The sequence below is a fragment of the Mercenaria mercenaria genome, chromosome 2, assembly GCF_021730395.1.
Source record: "Mercenaria mercenaria strain notata chromosome 2, MADL_Memer_1, whole genome shotgun sequence".
Lineage (NCBI taxonomy): Eukaryota > Metazoa > Mollusca > Bivalvia > Venerida > Veneridae > Mercenaria > Mercenaria mercenaria.
The window spans coordinates 37,168,866-37,183,712 of record NC_069362.1 but is presented as its reverse complement, the minus strand read 5'-3'; the positions used below and the strand labels follow the sequence as shown (position 1 = coordinate 37,183,712).

General features: G+C 34.5%; 1 protein-coding gene across 1 annotated transcript in view; it reads right to left on the bottom strand.

Moving 5' to 3' along the window:
* LOC123563741 (TPR and ankyrin repeat-containing protein 1-like) overlaps positions 1-1,770 on the bottom strand; it is a 59,033-nt gene extending 57,263 nt beyond the window's left edge. Inside the window, exons 1-3 of the mRNA XM_053525258.1 lie at positions 1,470-1,770; positions 636-832; positions 101-221 (exon numbers count right to left, since the gene is read on the bottom strand). Of these exons, the coding sequence (XP_053381233.1) occupies positions 101-221; positions 636-832; positions 1,470-1,626 (475 nt within the window). The 5' untranslated portion in view covers positions 1,627-1,770. The remainder of the gene's footprint in view (positions 1-100; positions 222-635; positions 833-1,469) is intronic.
* Positions 1,771-14,847: the final 13,077 nt, after the last annotated feature.

Below are 14,847 nucleotides of genomic sequence, written 5' to 3'. Positions count from 1 at the left end.
TAATTTCCAACGGAAAAGAATAGGGCGAATTTAAATATTCAAATATGTATTCCTTTTGATAAAGTTAACATTCATAATTGTCTCAAACTATTTGCCTTACCAATCAATGATATTCTAACGACAGCATGAAGATATGTGTCACCTTCCTCAAGCGAAATAGTGTGTCTGTCTGATCCACACTGTAAAAGGTAAAGCATCATATCGGCAACCCATGGATTACTCTGTGAAATTGGAATCAGTATGTGTCAGCAGTATGGAGTAATGAAGATATATTCAGAGGTCTGTATACAACATAACTCGCAACATAACTCATGTATAAAAGTGTTCCATTACAATGTGTGCTTACGATTATAAATGTTTACATTTTGAAAAAGAAAAGACAGTGTTTATAATTACGATGTAAGATTTGATGAAAAATTAACCATAATTATTGTCAACATCGTTAAACAGTTAAAGGTATTGTGTGTATACAGAAGGGAAACGCATATTTATGAAAATCAGAACGCTACTGCACAATCAGATCAACTTTTTCTTTACATGTGTACAACTGGTTGTCCTAACACAAATGAGGTTTCATTGCGCACTTTCTTTTAGATCATTTCAAAATGTACAGAGTTCTGTTTTCAAATTCTTACCTTGATATGTTTTATACTGCAGAATGGCTTTAGACTGACATTGAGAGGCATTACAGGTGGTCCTCCACTTTTTGCAAACTGTGTGTATGCTATCTTTGCAGAATCCCATTCATTGTGTTCTGCAAGCAAATAACACGCCTCCGCCCAGTCATGTCCATGTCCCAAAATATTTTGTGTTGTGTGAGTTATCATGTCATCTACAAAAATGCTACTGCGATTTAATGAAGGTGAAACGTTACACATACAACATGATGACATTTCAAACTTTCACAAAAATTTTGTTACAATTATCTGTGGTTGTTTCTAATTAACGAAAACGTTAAAAAACGTGTCATGAAATCTAAATGGTAATATTTTCATGTACGTTAGTGGTTTTTTTACTACTTTGTTACTAATAAACTTTGATAATGTGGCAGTTGACCTCAATACAATCGACACTGTTTATTTTCTAATACAGGTAAATTCTATAATTTCTTTACAATAGATCTGTGACGGATTTTCTTTGAACACCGCTGGACTTATTGGCCTCAACTGCCACATTATCAAAGCTTATTAGTATTATTGCATACGATGTTGTTATTGTATATGCGCTTAACCGTTGTGTATGTGTATACATTTACACATATCCATATTTTCACGTGGAGTGCTGCATTCAGCTGGGTTCTTTGAAATATGCTTTTACTGTACTTTTATCCATTTTTTTTTTTGTTCTACCAAAGGTTTTGTAATAACAGTAATAGCTTCTTTCTGTTACAAGCGTTTAAAACATACATTGCGAACAAAAGCCTGGTCAAACTTGAATATAGTACTTTCATTCAGTTCAAGCATACTTACTAGACCGTTCTGAAGGTTTGGAAAAAAGTTTAGCCATTTCAGAAAATAATCCAGCAAATTTTGTTTGGTTGACAGCTACAGCACACTTGTAGGCAGTTAAAAATTCTCTGAAAGCCTGTTCGTACTCCTTTAAAGCCGTTAATGCTATGCCAGCCATTATATGAGCCTATAAATAATACGAAATCTTAATATGTGATTTAGGCTTATATAATCCATAGGAATGCTAATGTCATACTAATTACATATACGTGAAGTTATTAGTATTAGGGAAAGCAATTTGGAAATTCGGGACATTTATCTCATCATTTTAGAACATAACATTTTATTCTAGCATAAAACTGCTGTTATTGTCACTTTTAAAGGGTGTTTTAACAGGAGAGAAAACGTGTGTTTACAGAGAGATTCTCGCGCTCACGTACTGTTATAACACCTTTTTATATATGCGAGTTCCGTGGCAAAGAGTAAACGTCGTTCGGCCCCAAAACGGATAATTCAAAACGAAATGACGTCAACGAAAAAAACAACTCGGACATTCCCGCTCATTTCATGGAAATTTAAAGACGTTGATGCAGATTGTATTCATTTATTAGTTTTTTTCGCGTTTTATGCTAGAATTGCGTTAGCGCATGTTCATTTCGTGTCATAACATCTGCAGAATCCCTCGGGATACGTTGGTACCCTCGCCCTACGGACTCGGGCACCAACAAATCCCTCGGGATTCTGCAGACGTTATAAGACGAAAAAACATGCGTTATCCCTATAAAAGTTAATCGAACTATCTTGTTGATAATATCAATAAAGGCTTTGATGAAAGCGTAACGGAATTATCATACTGTAATGCTCGAGTGGTGGTCGGTAAAATGCTCATTCTAGCATAAAACTGCTGTTCTCGTCACTTTCCGGAGTAGTATAGAACGTGGCATTGGGGAATTTGCCTGGAGCTGGAGCCAATCACGTGACTATGAGGTCATCGCGTGGGGGGGCTAACGGGGGAAAAACCCATGACGTCATAATCGCGCAACAAGATGGCGGACAGGTCAATGCCTTAGAACAATGGGGAGCCGCACCCAACATTCCAAAGAACAAAAGAGAGTAGGTGACTCCTAATATTTGCACTGCACAAGATCAGAGGTATGGCCCTTGACTTTGTAAAAATTAATGACATAAAAGATTGTGTCACATGTATCTCAAAAAGTACTTGACCTGAAGTCTTGAATCCTGATAGGAATGTTGTTCAGCGCATGAAATTGTGCACCCGGGTTTTGGGACTTAACCACTTCTACTCCCATCTCTCTCTCTCTCTCCCACCCCACCAGAAAAAAAAAAAAAACAATGTATATTCTATTTTTACTCTCAAAACTGATGGCTTTATGTATACGAAGTTTTGTTGATTGAACTACAATTATTTAGCTTGACTATTCGAAGACTAATTAAAGCTATCCTACTCCCCAAACCCAGTAATGACTCATACCCCCAAATCGAAGTAATATAAAAGTTAACTTAGTCAAGATTGCATTGTCACAAGTACCATATCACGGTACAGTGACTGTGTAGAAACACGTCCTGCTCTTTACTATACGCGATCTGTATTGGTATTTGGTTTAGAAAAAAATATGCATTAATATTATTCCTGTTTGAACGCGGATACATATTACTGATATTTAGATGTACAGAATAGTACGAAATGCAATATACATTTCGAATTTTGTTAAGTATGGCATATTTTTAATTATTGATATCAATTTTATCCATCCAATCGTGAACATTCATTGGAAACACGTGACGGTAAAATATATTACTGAATTGGACGCCAAAAAACTGTATTTTTTCCTTATTTGGACGGTTCAAAAAGTCCCATGTTTAACATGCTATAAAGCCCAAAACGCTTGAAAATGTTCCGGATGTAAATCGGGAGAAGTAAACGCTCTATGCACAGAGTTAGATTATGCGTCTTGAAATGAGGACGGCAAAATACAATATTCAGTGAATTATTTTTAATCCAAACTAAAATAAAAAAAATAGAATAAAAAGATTATTTAACATTGTTCTGTACAATACGGAGATATATTTGGACGAGTACCCAGCTGAGAAAACCATATTGGACGAGCCACTATCCAGTCTTCTTTGAGATATCTATTCGATAAATTAGTATAGACTCGGTGAACTTTTCATATCTTTATAATAGACATTTGCGAATTAAGTCTACGTGGACTCCAGGACTGTGAACACCTAAGACGATCGATTTTTCAAGGGGACCGTCTCAACATGATAATTTTAATTTATGTGTGGTAGAAAAACATTCCTATAATGATGGTAAGGTCTGGCTTATTATGTCACCGCACAGAATAAGATTTTGTTTTGTCTGTCCGTCCGTCTGTTCGCCAGAGAAATGTTTTGTTATGCATATCGCAAAAAGTATTTGATCTAGCGTCATAACACTTTCCTGAAATGTTCTTCAATATTATAAGTTGCGCATCTGCGACAAAGTTGAAAAGATGAGCTAATCTGACCGCAATGTATCCGTATTCCATCGTCGTCGTCGTCCGAAATGAAAAAAATCTAAACTAGGTCAGCTGGGATCAAAATGTAGGTCAGCAGGTAAAACATCGGAAAACTGTAGAAAACGTAATATCTTCCGTCTCCATTCCTTTGTTGTTATTATACGCCCGAAGAAACGTATTTTCGGATACCCCAGGTGTTGAGCTGACCGTCTGTCTGTCTGTGTGTCCGTCTGTCCGTTAGCAATTTCGTGTCGACTCCGCTCTGTAACTCGTGAACCCCTTGAAGGATTGTAAACAAACTTGATACAAATGTTCTCCACATCAAGACAACGTGCAGAGCGCCTGTATCAGGTGGCTCGCTTTAAGGTAAAGATTACACTTAGGGGTCGAGGTCATATGACTTTGTTTCGTGTCCGCTGTGTAACTCGTGATCTGTTTGAAGGATTTTAAAGAAACATTGCACAAATGTCAATCAGAGCGCATGTTTTGGATGGCTTGCTACAAGATCAATGTCACACTTAGGGGTCAAAGGTCATATAACTTTGTTTCGGGCGCGATGTGTAACTCTTGAACTGCTTGAAGGATTTTTAAAAAAAACTTGGCACAAATGTTCACCACATTAAGACGAAGTGGCTCGCTTCAAGGTAAAGGTCACACTTAGAGGTTAAAGGTCACATGATTTTGTTTTGTGTTGATGTTGCTTTGCATTGCGGTGCTCTTGTTTTTATTTGGCAGATTCCTATTTTGTTCACTTACAATATTTTGCATTGAATTACTTCCCTTTTATGTTACTATAAATAGGTTATTTTGTAACTTTTTTATTATTGGCCGTAGGTAAAAATCGAGACCACTTTTCTTTGGTACAACATGGATGGAACCTACAAAGTTAAGGTGTATTTCGACATATCTGTACCTGGTAATGATTTTCAGTGGACTTAGAGTTGTCCGGGGAATTTCTTCCCTTTGTTGTCCTTTTATTTCCTTAGGGCTTCAACAATTAAAGTTCTTTAAATTTTGCTCTCATCCTCTGATATTTGACTTTATCAAAAACTTTAACCAAAAATTCTAAGTTAAAAAGGGACATAATTCTGTCAAAATTCAAATCAGAGTTATGGGGATTGTTTTTCCTGGTGTAGACTTCGATAGTAAATAAGTATTGTAAGTTTCAAGTCAATAGCTTTGATAGTAACAGATACATTTGACTTTATCAAAAACTTTAACCAAAAATTATAATTTAAAAGGGGGCATTATTCTGTCAAAAATTCAAATCAGAGTTATGGGGATTGTTTTTCCTGGTGTAGACTTCGATAGTAAATAACTATTTTAAGTTTCAAGTCAATAGCTTTGATAGTAACAGAGACATTTGACTTTATCAAAAACTTTAACCAAAAATTATAATTTAAAAGGGGGCATTATTCTGTCAAAAATTCAAATCAGAGTTATGGGGATTGTTTCTCCCGGTGAAGACTTTGATAGTAAAAAAGAATTTTAAGTTTCAAGTCAATAGCTTTGATAGTAACAGAGATATTTGACTTTATCAAGAACTTTAACCAAAAATTCTAAGTTAAAAAGGGGCATAATTCTGTCAAAATTCAAATCAGAGTTATAGGGATTGTTTCTCCCGGTGTAGACGTTGATAGTAAATAAGTATTGTAAGTTTCAAGTCAATAGCTTTGATAGTAACAGAGATATTTGACTTTATCAAAACCAACGGCGACGCCGACGCCGGAGCGAGTGCAATAGCTCTACTTTTTTTTCGAAAATTCGAGCTAAAAACAGGCACATCCAAATTTATATCACCTACCGTATAGTGATGATATAATAACCCAAACCCTATTACTGTTATTAACTATTTTTCCTACCGCGCATAATATAATCAAATTATGTTGAGACAATCACCTTGAAAAATCGATCGTCTTAGGTGTCCACAGTCCACGTAGACTTAATTCGCAAATGTCTATTAGCATGTCAGCGGTTAATATGTAATCGATAACAATGAACACCGAACATTTTTTTTTTGTATTAAAGAAGAAAGTTTATTTTTAAATTTTTTTCTCGAAAATTTCAGGTGACATTTCGTTATGTGTTTGTCAAAATAACAGAATCGGGTTTCGCTATTCAGGTATGTCAATTTACACAGTTTTTTATCAAACAAAGTAGTAAATTATTTAGTAGTGTTTGTTAATATCTGTGCAGTTACGTATTTTGTACGGCGTTAAGGCATATATGTAGCTCATGCGAGCACCTGGCTTTCCTTTCATACCAGAGGTCCATTACACAAGGTCTATGTGGGTGGGTACATTAACTAAATTGTGGCAGAATATAAATGAATGTTTTGTGTATTAATAAATTAAGAGACTCGACTTAATTGTTTTGATTGTAATTTGGAAATAGGAAAGTAAGAAGAAAGTTTTCTTTTGCTATCCCATTTTTTGGTGCATTTACTTGCAAAATTGATAATAATTACTTACATGAGGTATCGTTATCCATAGAGATGCAACGAACATTAAATGGCTATCGAGAAAAAATTGTCAAAAAAGTTCCCACTACTGCATTGTGATAACCTGATAACTTTAGGTCTCAGGAAAATAAAAGTTTCTACGAATGTTCAAAGTTCTCATGAAAATAAAAGGTTCGCAAAAATAAAAAAGGGTGGTGAACCTATCCTAAAATTAAACTACTAGTGTATAAAAATACACTTTCGTATGTTTTTTATGATAAGTTAACTTACTGTTTGTATCACTATAACTTCTTGTTAATGTCTGATAAGTGATCATCGGATAGTTTCTTAGCCCGTTCAGTTTGTTCATGAGAAAATGTACGGGTGCAATAACCCAAACGTTCCGAGTGACATTTCCACACAACAAATGTAGCTGCGTTCATTATTTGATCTAAAAATTTAATTGTAAAATATCAATACCGTTTTGACTGTGAAATAATGGTTAAAATAAACCAGGTTAGCTGTATATTGACGGTTCTTTTCTTAGGCTGGATGAAAAATACAAAATGTTTAGATGGCTGATTTTTTCTGAAATGTATGTTCGCTCAGTATTTGTCCTTATAGATAACCCATTATTGCTTTGAACAGGTGCCATTCAGGTGCGGTATGATTAAATTTGCTGTAATTATTTAAGGGGACGCATACTTTGAAATTAGAAAAAAGTGGGTGGGGTATTATAAAATTTACCTGCAAAAAAGTACAAGGTTTTGGTAAATGAAATGAATACTGTTTCAACTGTTATAAGTACACAAAGGATTGCTCACTAAAATAAAAATGAGAAAAACTGAAACAAGAAAGTTAATGTTGAATTACATAAGACTTCTTGTGTACATTCAAAGTCAACAATTAAGACTTTTTGGTGCGAAAATAATAGTGCTTCACTTTGTCCAAACATTTATCAATGTCCTACAGATTCTAATTTAAAGAAAGAATGTGAAATAAGTTCACTGTCTTGCTTTTCATTTCGCATATGTGAGCTAAAACACATTATTTAGTTTGTTTACAAAGTAGTGCATAAGAAAAGATACGGTGGTCAAGGAATGCCACATTCCAAAACTAAAAGAGTATATTCCCCTTAATACATTAAACATTTATTGTTACAGAAGTCTAGTGGCTTACAATAAAGGCATAGAAATGTTGCCATTATTAATTTTTAACTTGGTATTCATGAACTACAATGCACTTAAATATCAAAACACATTCAACAAACTTTTGAAAATGTATTGTCTTAAAAATCCCTAAAATAACGTATGAAATTTGGTTGAGAGGTCCAATCAATGTGTATATGTGGAAAAGCAACATTCTAATCTTGTTCACAAAAGTTACTAATACACAGCAGGAATGTCAATGATCAAAACTGGATGAATATACAGTTATCCTCACTTTAATGTCATTTATAATTTGTCCTTGAATTCTCCACCATACTTTTCATAACTCTGTTTGCACGAGTTGCACGAGAATGCTGTCATTCACGTAAAAAAACGGGGTCAAATATGTTGTAAATGCAATATCATCTAAACGTAATTAATGGATATAAATGCAGTTCAAGATAAACTTTATCTCATAACGAAACGAACATGTATAATGTTGTAACAACAACTTTACTTACACTGATTTAAGTAGCAGTCGGTTAATAAGTGACTTTATTGATTCATTTTGTGTTTTGTTATTGTTGTCAAAAAGTATAACGGAAGTGCCTCACAACTGAAGCGGAAACCAGTTTGATGCGCAAAGTAGTCCACTGTAAGTAATATTTTTTGACAGATGTCCACAGAAATGAATAATTTTCTAATATTAAAGACGAATATCTGAATAGGATTCATTATTTGATAAGAAATTATAATCATCGACATGTTTTTTTAAAAGTACACGTGCTGACACCTAAGTTGTCTCCCGTCGTTTATTAGAGTTACCTTTCGTCCGGCGCAGTAATACATTTGCAGTGAATCGCCGAGAAGTCGTGGGAAAATTAAAAACCATGTGAACAAACTAAAATTAACCACCTTTTCAAGATGAATTTCAAGTGATCGACATTATGCATTTAACCCGCCTGACCTGTGTAGCATCTTAGATATCTGTTCTAAGGTATTCATTGTGTAGAATGTCATGTTATGCCCTTGCAATGCTAATCCCACTCTGATTTTTTTGTTTACATTTTTTATCAATGAGAAATATGGCGTCCGTCCCGAGATGAACAGACGTGGCGTTAAATTTTTACATGTTTAAGCAAACCTGGTGTGTTAGAAAGAAAATCTCATCCCTTCAACATTATTTGGAACACTGTTATTGTAAAAAACCTGTATTTTCCTTATACAAAAGCTTAATATTTTGTGTTGAATGTACTTTCACAAAGACCTCTGTTTTCCTATTACATTCATAGTTCCACATCCTTATCCACAAAATACTGAATATTACAGGTGTCCATCAGTATTATATCAGTTTAGGAATATGTTTTTTATTTTCCCACCATCGATTTCTTGAATATGCACCCCTTCCGCATTGCTGTATGAACTGTGAATGTAGCAATATGCGTCCCCTTAATCTCTTGCACCATGCCCTTATACAACATTTATACACAACGGACCACATGACTGCAGATATCCGCTTTTTACACTGAGGATCAACAAATGCAATAATGAAAGAATAAGAGGTATCAATACAGTAAATTATACTATAGATTGTATAATTAGACTTCTTGTTATGTCATTCAATTCAATTCAAATTTATTCAGGCATAACATCACAAAACATTATATATAACCTATACAGTAAAGATACACGTATACAATAATCACTATATTTAAAAAATGCTTAGATTAAAATTTTATAAAAATCTTAGAATAGATATGCTGATTAATAAACGAAAGATTTATTCAAGTATATTTTATAGTTTATGACATAGAAAAATGTTGTGATTTTAACGCCTTGTATAATCCATTAAAGTAGAACTAATCAGTTATTTCCAGTTGGGGTCCCATTGATAAATAAAGGAGAGACTTAAATAAATGGGGTCGATTGCAAACATGAACCATTTTCCCGTACTGTTTATAGCTTTTGTCATCGTCCTGTGTCCGTTGTCCGTCGTCGTCAACAGTTTGACTGTTAACACTCTCTAGGTCACAATTTTGTCCCAATCTTTATGAAACTTGGTCAAAATGTTACCCTCAATAAAATCTTGGACGTGTTTGATATTGAATTATCTGGGGTCAAAAACTAGGCCGCCAGGTCAAATCAAAGGAAAAGCTTGCCAACACTCTAGTGGCCACATTTATAAAAATATCTCTATGAAACTTGATCAGAATTTTAATGTTGATGATCTTGAAGTCAAATTCAAATCTAGGGTAGGTGGGGTCAAAAACTAGGTCATCAGGTCAAACCATCAAAGGAAAAGCTTGTTAACACTCTAGAGGCCACATTTATGACTAACTTCATGAAACTTTATCAGAATGTTAATCTGGATGATCTTTAGGTCAAATTGGAATCTGGGTCATGTGGGGCCAACAACTAGTTCATCAGGTTAAATCAAAGGAAAAGCTAGTTAACACTCTAGAGGCCACATTTATGACCATATTTTAATGAAACTTAGTTAGAATGTTAATCTTAAAGATCTTTAGGTCATGTTTAAATCTGAATCAACTAGTTAACACTCTAGAGGCCTCATTTATGAACAAATCTTAATGAAGCTTGGTCAGAATGTTAACCTTGAAGAGTTTCAGGTCAAACTCAAATCTAGGATAGGTGCGGTCGAAAACTAGGTCACCGGGTCAAATCAAAGGTAACGTTTAATTTTAAGTTTGAAACTCATGAGAATTGATCAGAATGTTTGTCGTGATGACCTCTAGGGCACGTTCGAATCTGGGTTATGTGGGGTGAAAAAACTAGGTCACAAGGTCAAATCAAAGGAAAAGCTTGTTAACACTATAGAGGTCACAATTATGACTGTATCTTCATGAAACTTGGTCATAATGTTAATCTTGATAATGTTTAGGTCAAGTTGGAATCTGGGTCATGTAAGATCAAAAACTAGGTCACCAGGTAAAAAAATATCAAAGGAAAAGCTTGTTAACACTCCAGACGCCACATTTATGACTGTATCTTCATGAAACTTGGTCAGAATGTTAGCCTTGATGATCTTTAGATTAAACTCAAATCTGGGTCCAGTGGGATCAGATTCTAACTTATCACGGGTTAGAATTAGGTCAGGTGAGCGATACAGGGCCTTCAGGACCCTCTTGTTATATTTGGCTTTTTGTTTATGTTTTTGTGATCGAATTTTATTTATATGTAGACAGACATTAAGATAATAGGTCATTGGGACATAAATTTACGTTAGATTTGCTTCTGGTTTTGTTGAGTAGAAGTCAATAGGAAATGCATATATGTTTTTGCATTATCATTTTACCGAAACATTTATTAAACATTCTTTCAATGAAATGTTAAAACTTTATCTGATATTATCAAAAATGCTCTAATGCTTGCCACAATCTACAGGCAAACTGACATTTATGTCACAACCTTTTAAAACATAATGAAAGTATTCAGTGTATCTATGTTTTGTAGATGCGATTCGTCAAAGTCTTTGACTGTACTCAAAATACTGTCAATATTTGTTTGTTTACATTTCAGCATGTCACAATACCTGAAAAAGAATACTTTATTATTTTTTAGTTTTTTCTTTCTCGTGTTACAAGTAAATTATATATAATATATAAACTTTGTACAACAAAATTCAAAAATGAAAAATATCACTCGGCTGAAATTCAGGCCAATTTATACATGACGGCTGGTCTACCGTACCGACAAGGGGAAGTAACAATGTATTAGAACTTGTACGAATGCATTGACTTCAAATACAAAGCAATTATAGACATGGTGGCGTTATTTATAACTAAAAGCAAATACTTGTATATATGACGTTTCATTTATTTTGGCATGAAATCATTGATAGATAAAGTTCGCCTTAAGCTATATGTTTAAATGGCATTATACGATACAAAATTCGAAATAGTTGTAAAGAATAAACATGTTTTTCAAACAGGAAATGAATATTAATATTTTTTTCACCGTAGGAAAACAGGCGGATTGAAGGTCCGTTAGCAAAATTAGAATGGGGAATATGCAACGGGGCCTCGGATTTTTGCGTGGATTCAGTCAAGCACCGAACAATGGTATGTACCTCTAAATTGATTGATAAATAAATGATCATAGAAATGATAAATACATTATTTAAGATTTTGATAAATTGCGACATTTATATAATAAATGTAAAAATGACACAAATATGAAATGTCTCGGTTAATAGCTCACGCCTGATCGAGTGGCTTTACACACACGCTAAATGAAATATGATACCAAGTTTATGTTTATTTCCGTCTCTTCTATATATGGACAAATCATAGTACAATACATTAAAACAAAAAAAAACAACACAGTATATAGCCGCTTTTTATTTAAAGCTACAAGAGACTGAAATATGTGCACCCCAACACAATTATAAATGTACTCTTAAAACAGCATTTGTAAGTAACTGTTACATATTCTAATGTTTAAAGGGACACAACTCCAGCATCCTTATGATTATGTTCTTCATACTAGATTACTGTTACTTAATATATATATCGCATGCCTCTATGATTCAAGATTATTCTATTGTTAAGCTTACTTTAATAAACATGTATTAACATACTTGGTGTTCATCTCTTTATACCAACAAAGTATAACAGTAACTATTAATGTTTCGAACCGTAAACAATTGTCACAATAATTATGGTGCATTTATGGTGGCTTTTGTGGGACGTGAGTTGGAAAATAAATGTAATTTGTGTTCAATAAGATCCAAGTAGTAACGTTACAATCAATACAAATGACACTGGCGCATGGTGCCATAATTGACATTAGCTATAACCTATAATTAGTTTGACAAACGCTGCAAACAAACATAAAAATACAAAGAAGTATGAAATATCTAATTCTACGAATAAAATAATATTCTATTTAAACATTAAGATACATGTGTTCCTTCTAATTTCTGGTGTTTTTATGCCCCCGAAGCTGGGCATATTAAAGTCGCACTGTCCGTCTGTGTGTGTGTGTGTGTCCGGTAAATTCTTGTCCGAGCTGTAACTCAGCCATCCATAAAGGGCTTTTGAAATAACTTTGCATAAATGTTCACCATAATGTGGCAACCTGTCATGCGCAAGACCTAGCCCCTAGCTCTAAGGTCAAGGTCACACCTAGAGGTCAAAGGTTAACAGGGTCTGTTTCGTGTCCGGTCCACAACTCTGCTATCCATAAAGGAATTTTGAAATAACCTAGCATAAATGTTTACCATAATAAGATCACCTGTTATGCGCATGACCCAAACCCCTAGCTACAAGATCAATGTCACACTAAGAGGTCAAAGGTTTACAGGGCCTGTTTCGTGTCCGGTCATTAACTCTGCCATCCATGAAGATATTTTAAAATGACTTGGCCTACATGTTCACCATAATGAGACAACATGTCATGTGCAAGACCCAGGCCTGTAGCTCCAAGGTCAAGGCCACACTTAGACGCCAAAGGTTAACAGGGTCTGTTTCATGTCCCCCATAATGAGACAATGTGTCATGCGCAAGATCCAGACCCTTAGCTCTAAGATGAATGTCACACTTTGAGCTTAAAGGTTAACATGGCATGTTTCTCGTCCGGTCCATAATTCTGCCATCGATGAAGGGATTTTAAACTTACTTGGCATAAATGCTATTGTTAAAGATGGATTTTTGTTGAGCAGTACATAATTGCAACATAGCTGACTTTTCGGTAATTTTGCTAAAACTCTATACAATACGTGTTACAGGTAAACTGCAAAACCATTTATTTGGGATGCCGTTTTACTGTATATGCCACTACACATTTATGATATCCAAAAATAAAGACTAATTTCAGATATTTTAATGATATCATCGAATAGGTAAAAGCCGTACAATAACTGTGTATGGATTATTGATATTATAATAAGGCTAAGTTTATAAAGGATTCACGTAAGTTTCTGGGACCAGAAGGTCTACTTATATGTATTTGTATACATAAGTGGGTCCCAAAGAGATTCCTTCAAAAGCCGTTTCGGAATAGAATCTGGACCAGTGGCCTTGTGTTTTTGAAGGTTCTTCAAACGTTCCTCACACCAAGAGATAATACTGTGATTGAATTAAAAAGTTTATGAGCAGTATGAGGCCGATATCAGAGTTCATTCGAGCTGGTGTATCTGATATCGATATTTGGCCGACTTCCGGCGATATCAGTCACACTTAGGGTGTGCAAAAACATCCAGATTTTATACTTCCAATAACATAATTTCATAAGCTTTCTCTTCAAACGCGAAAGGACGACCAAGAAAGGTACGGTGACGTGCAAGAATCTGTAAATTTATAATAAAAGTTTGGAAGGAAATGACGTCAGCGTCATCAGACAAAGATGACGTTGAACATTCAACGCTGTACAACATATTATAATCTTTTTTTCAGTTACACATTAGAGCGGAACAAATGCAATAAAAGGGTTATAAAATAGGGCGGGTGTGCCTTAAGGCAATATTGCTAAAGCCCTCGGGCCTATACCTATATCGCTATATAGGCACACAATGCCTAAAATGTTTGTTTAGGGTAACTGCCCAGAAATCACTAGGTAGGGTAGTAGGCATTTTTTAAATATGGTATAATAATTTTATATGATATGCTAGAATTACCAGCCATACACGTAAGCACAGAGTGTTGATGTTGGTGTAATGACAAATAATAAACGAAGAAACAGCAAACTGATTTACCGGATTTAAAGACTGAACATTTTTTTTGTTCCCATACATTTCAAGGTTGGTTAGATTTGCAACAATTCAAAAATATCTACTGACTGACACTTTCCTTCATCATCCCATTTTGATCAGTCTATTGAAATTTAAGAGCGTAATGTAAACTTCAAATGTTTTTATGAAAATAATAGTCGTGTATAATAATCACTTAATCTTGCATAGGGTCATGTGTTTCACCTCTTTGCTTATGTTATGCACATAGTAATTGTATGCTTGGAAAATGGTTTTGTTGCAAGAAGATTTTAGCTGCATGTATAGTTTGGTGTTCTTAGAGCTGCCAGATGCTGAAGCCTTTTTGAAAGCTTCATGTCTGAGTAGTCTTTTTGTTGTAATATTCATCAAAGGGTTGGTATGGCTTTAGACGATGTTTTTATGGAGTCTGACGTTTCTTAGTGGTGAACATATTTACAAATTGACATTTGTCTTACTTTAGATCAGAGGTGTCACCTTTGACCCCAAGACTTATTTTACTTCTCTTTGGTTTTAGTTTTCCTTGTATGTTAGTGTATTTGTGAAGACAGAGTCGAGGTAGCCT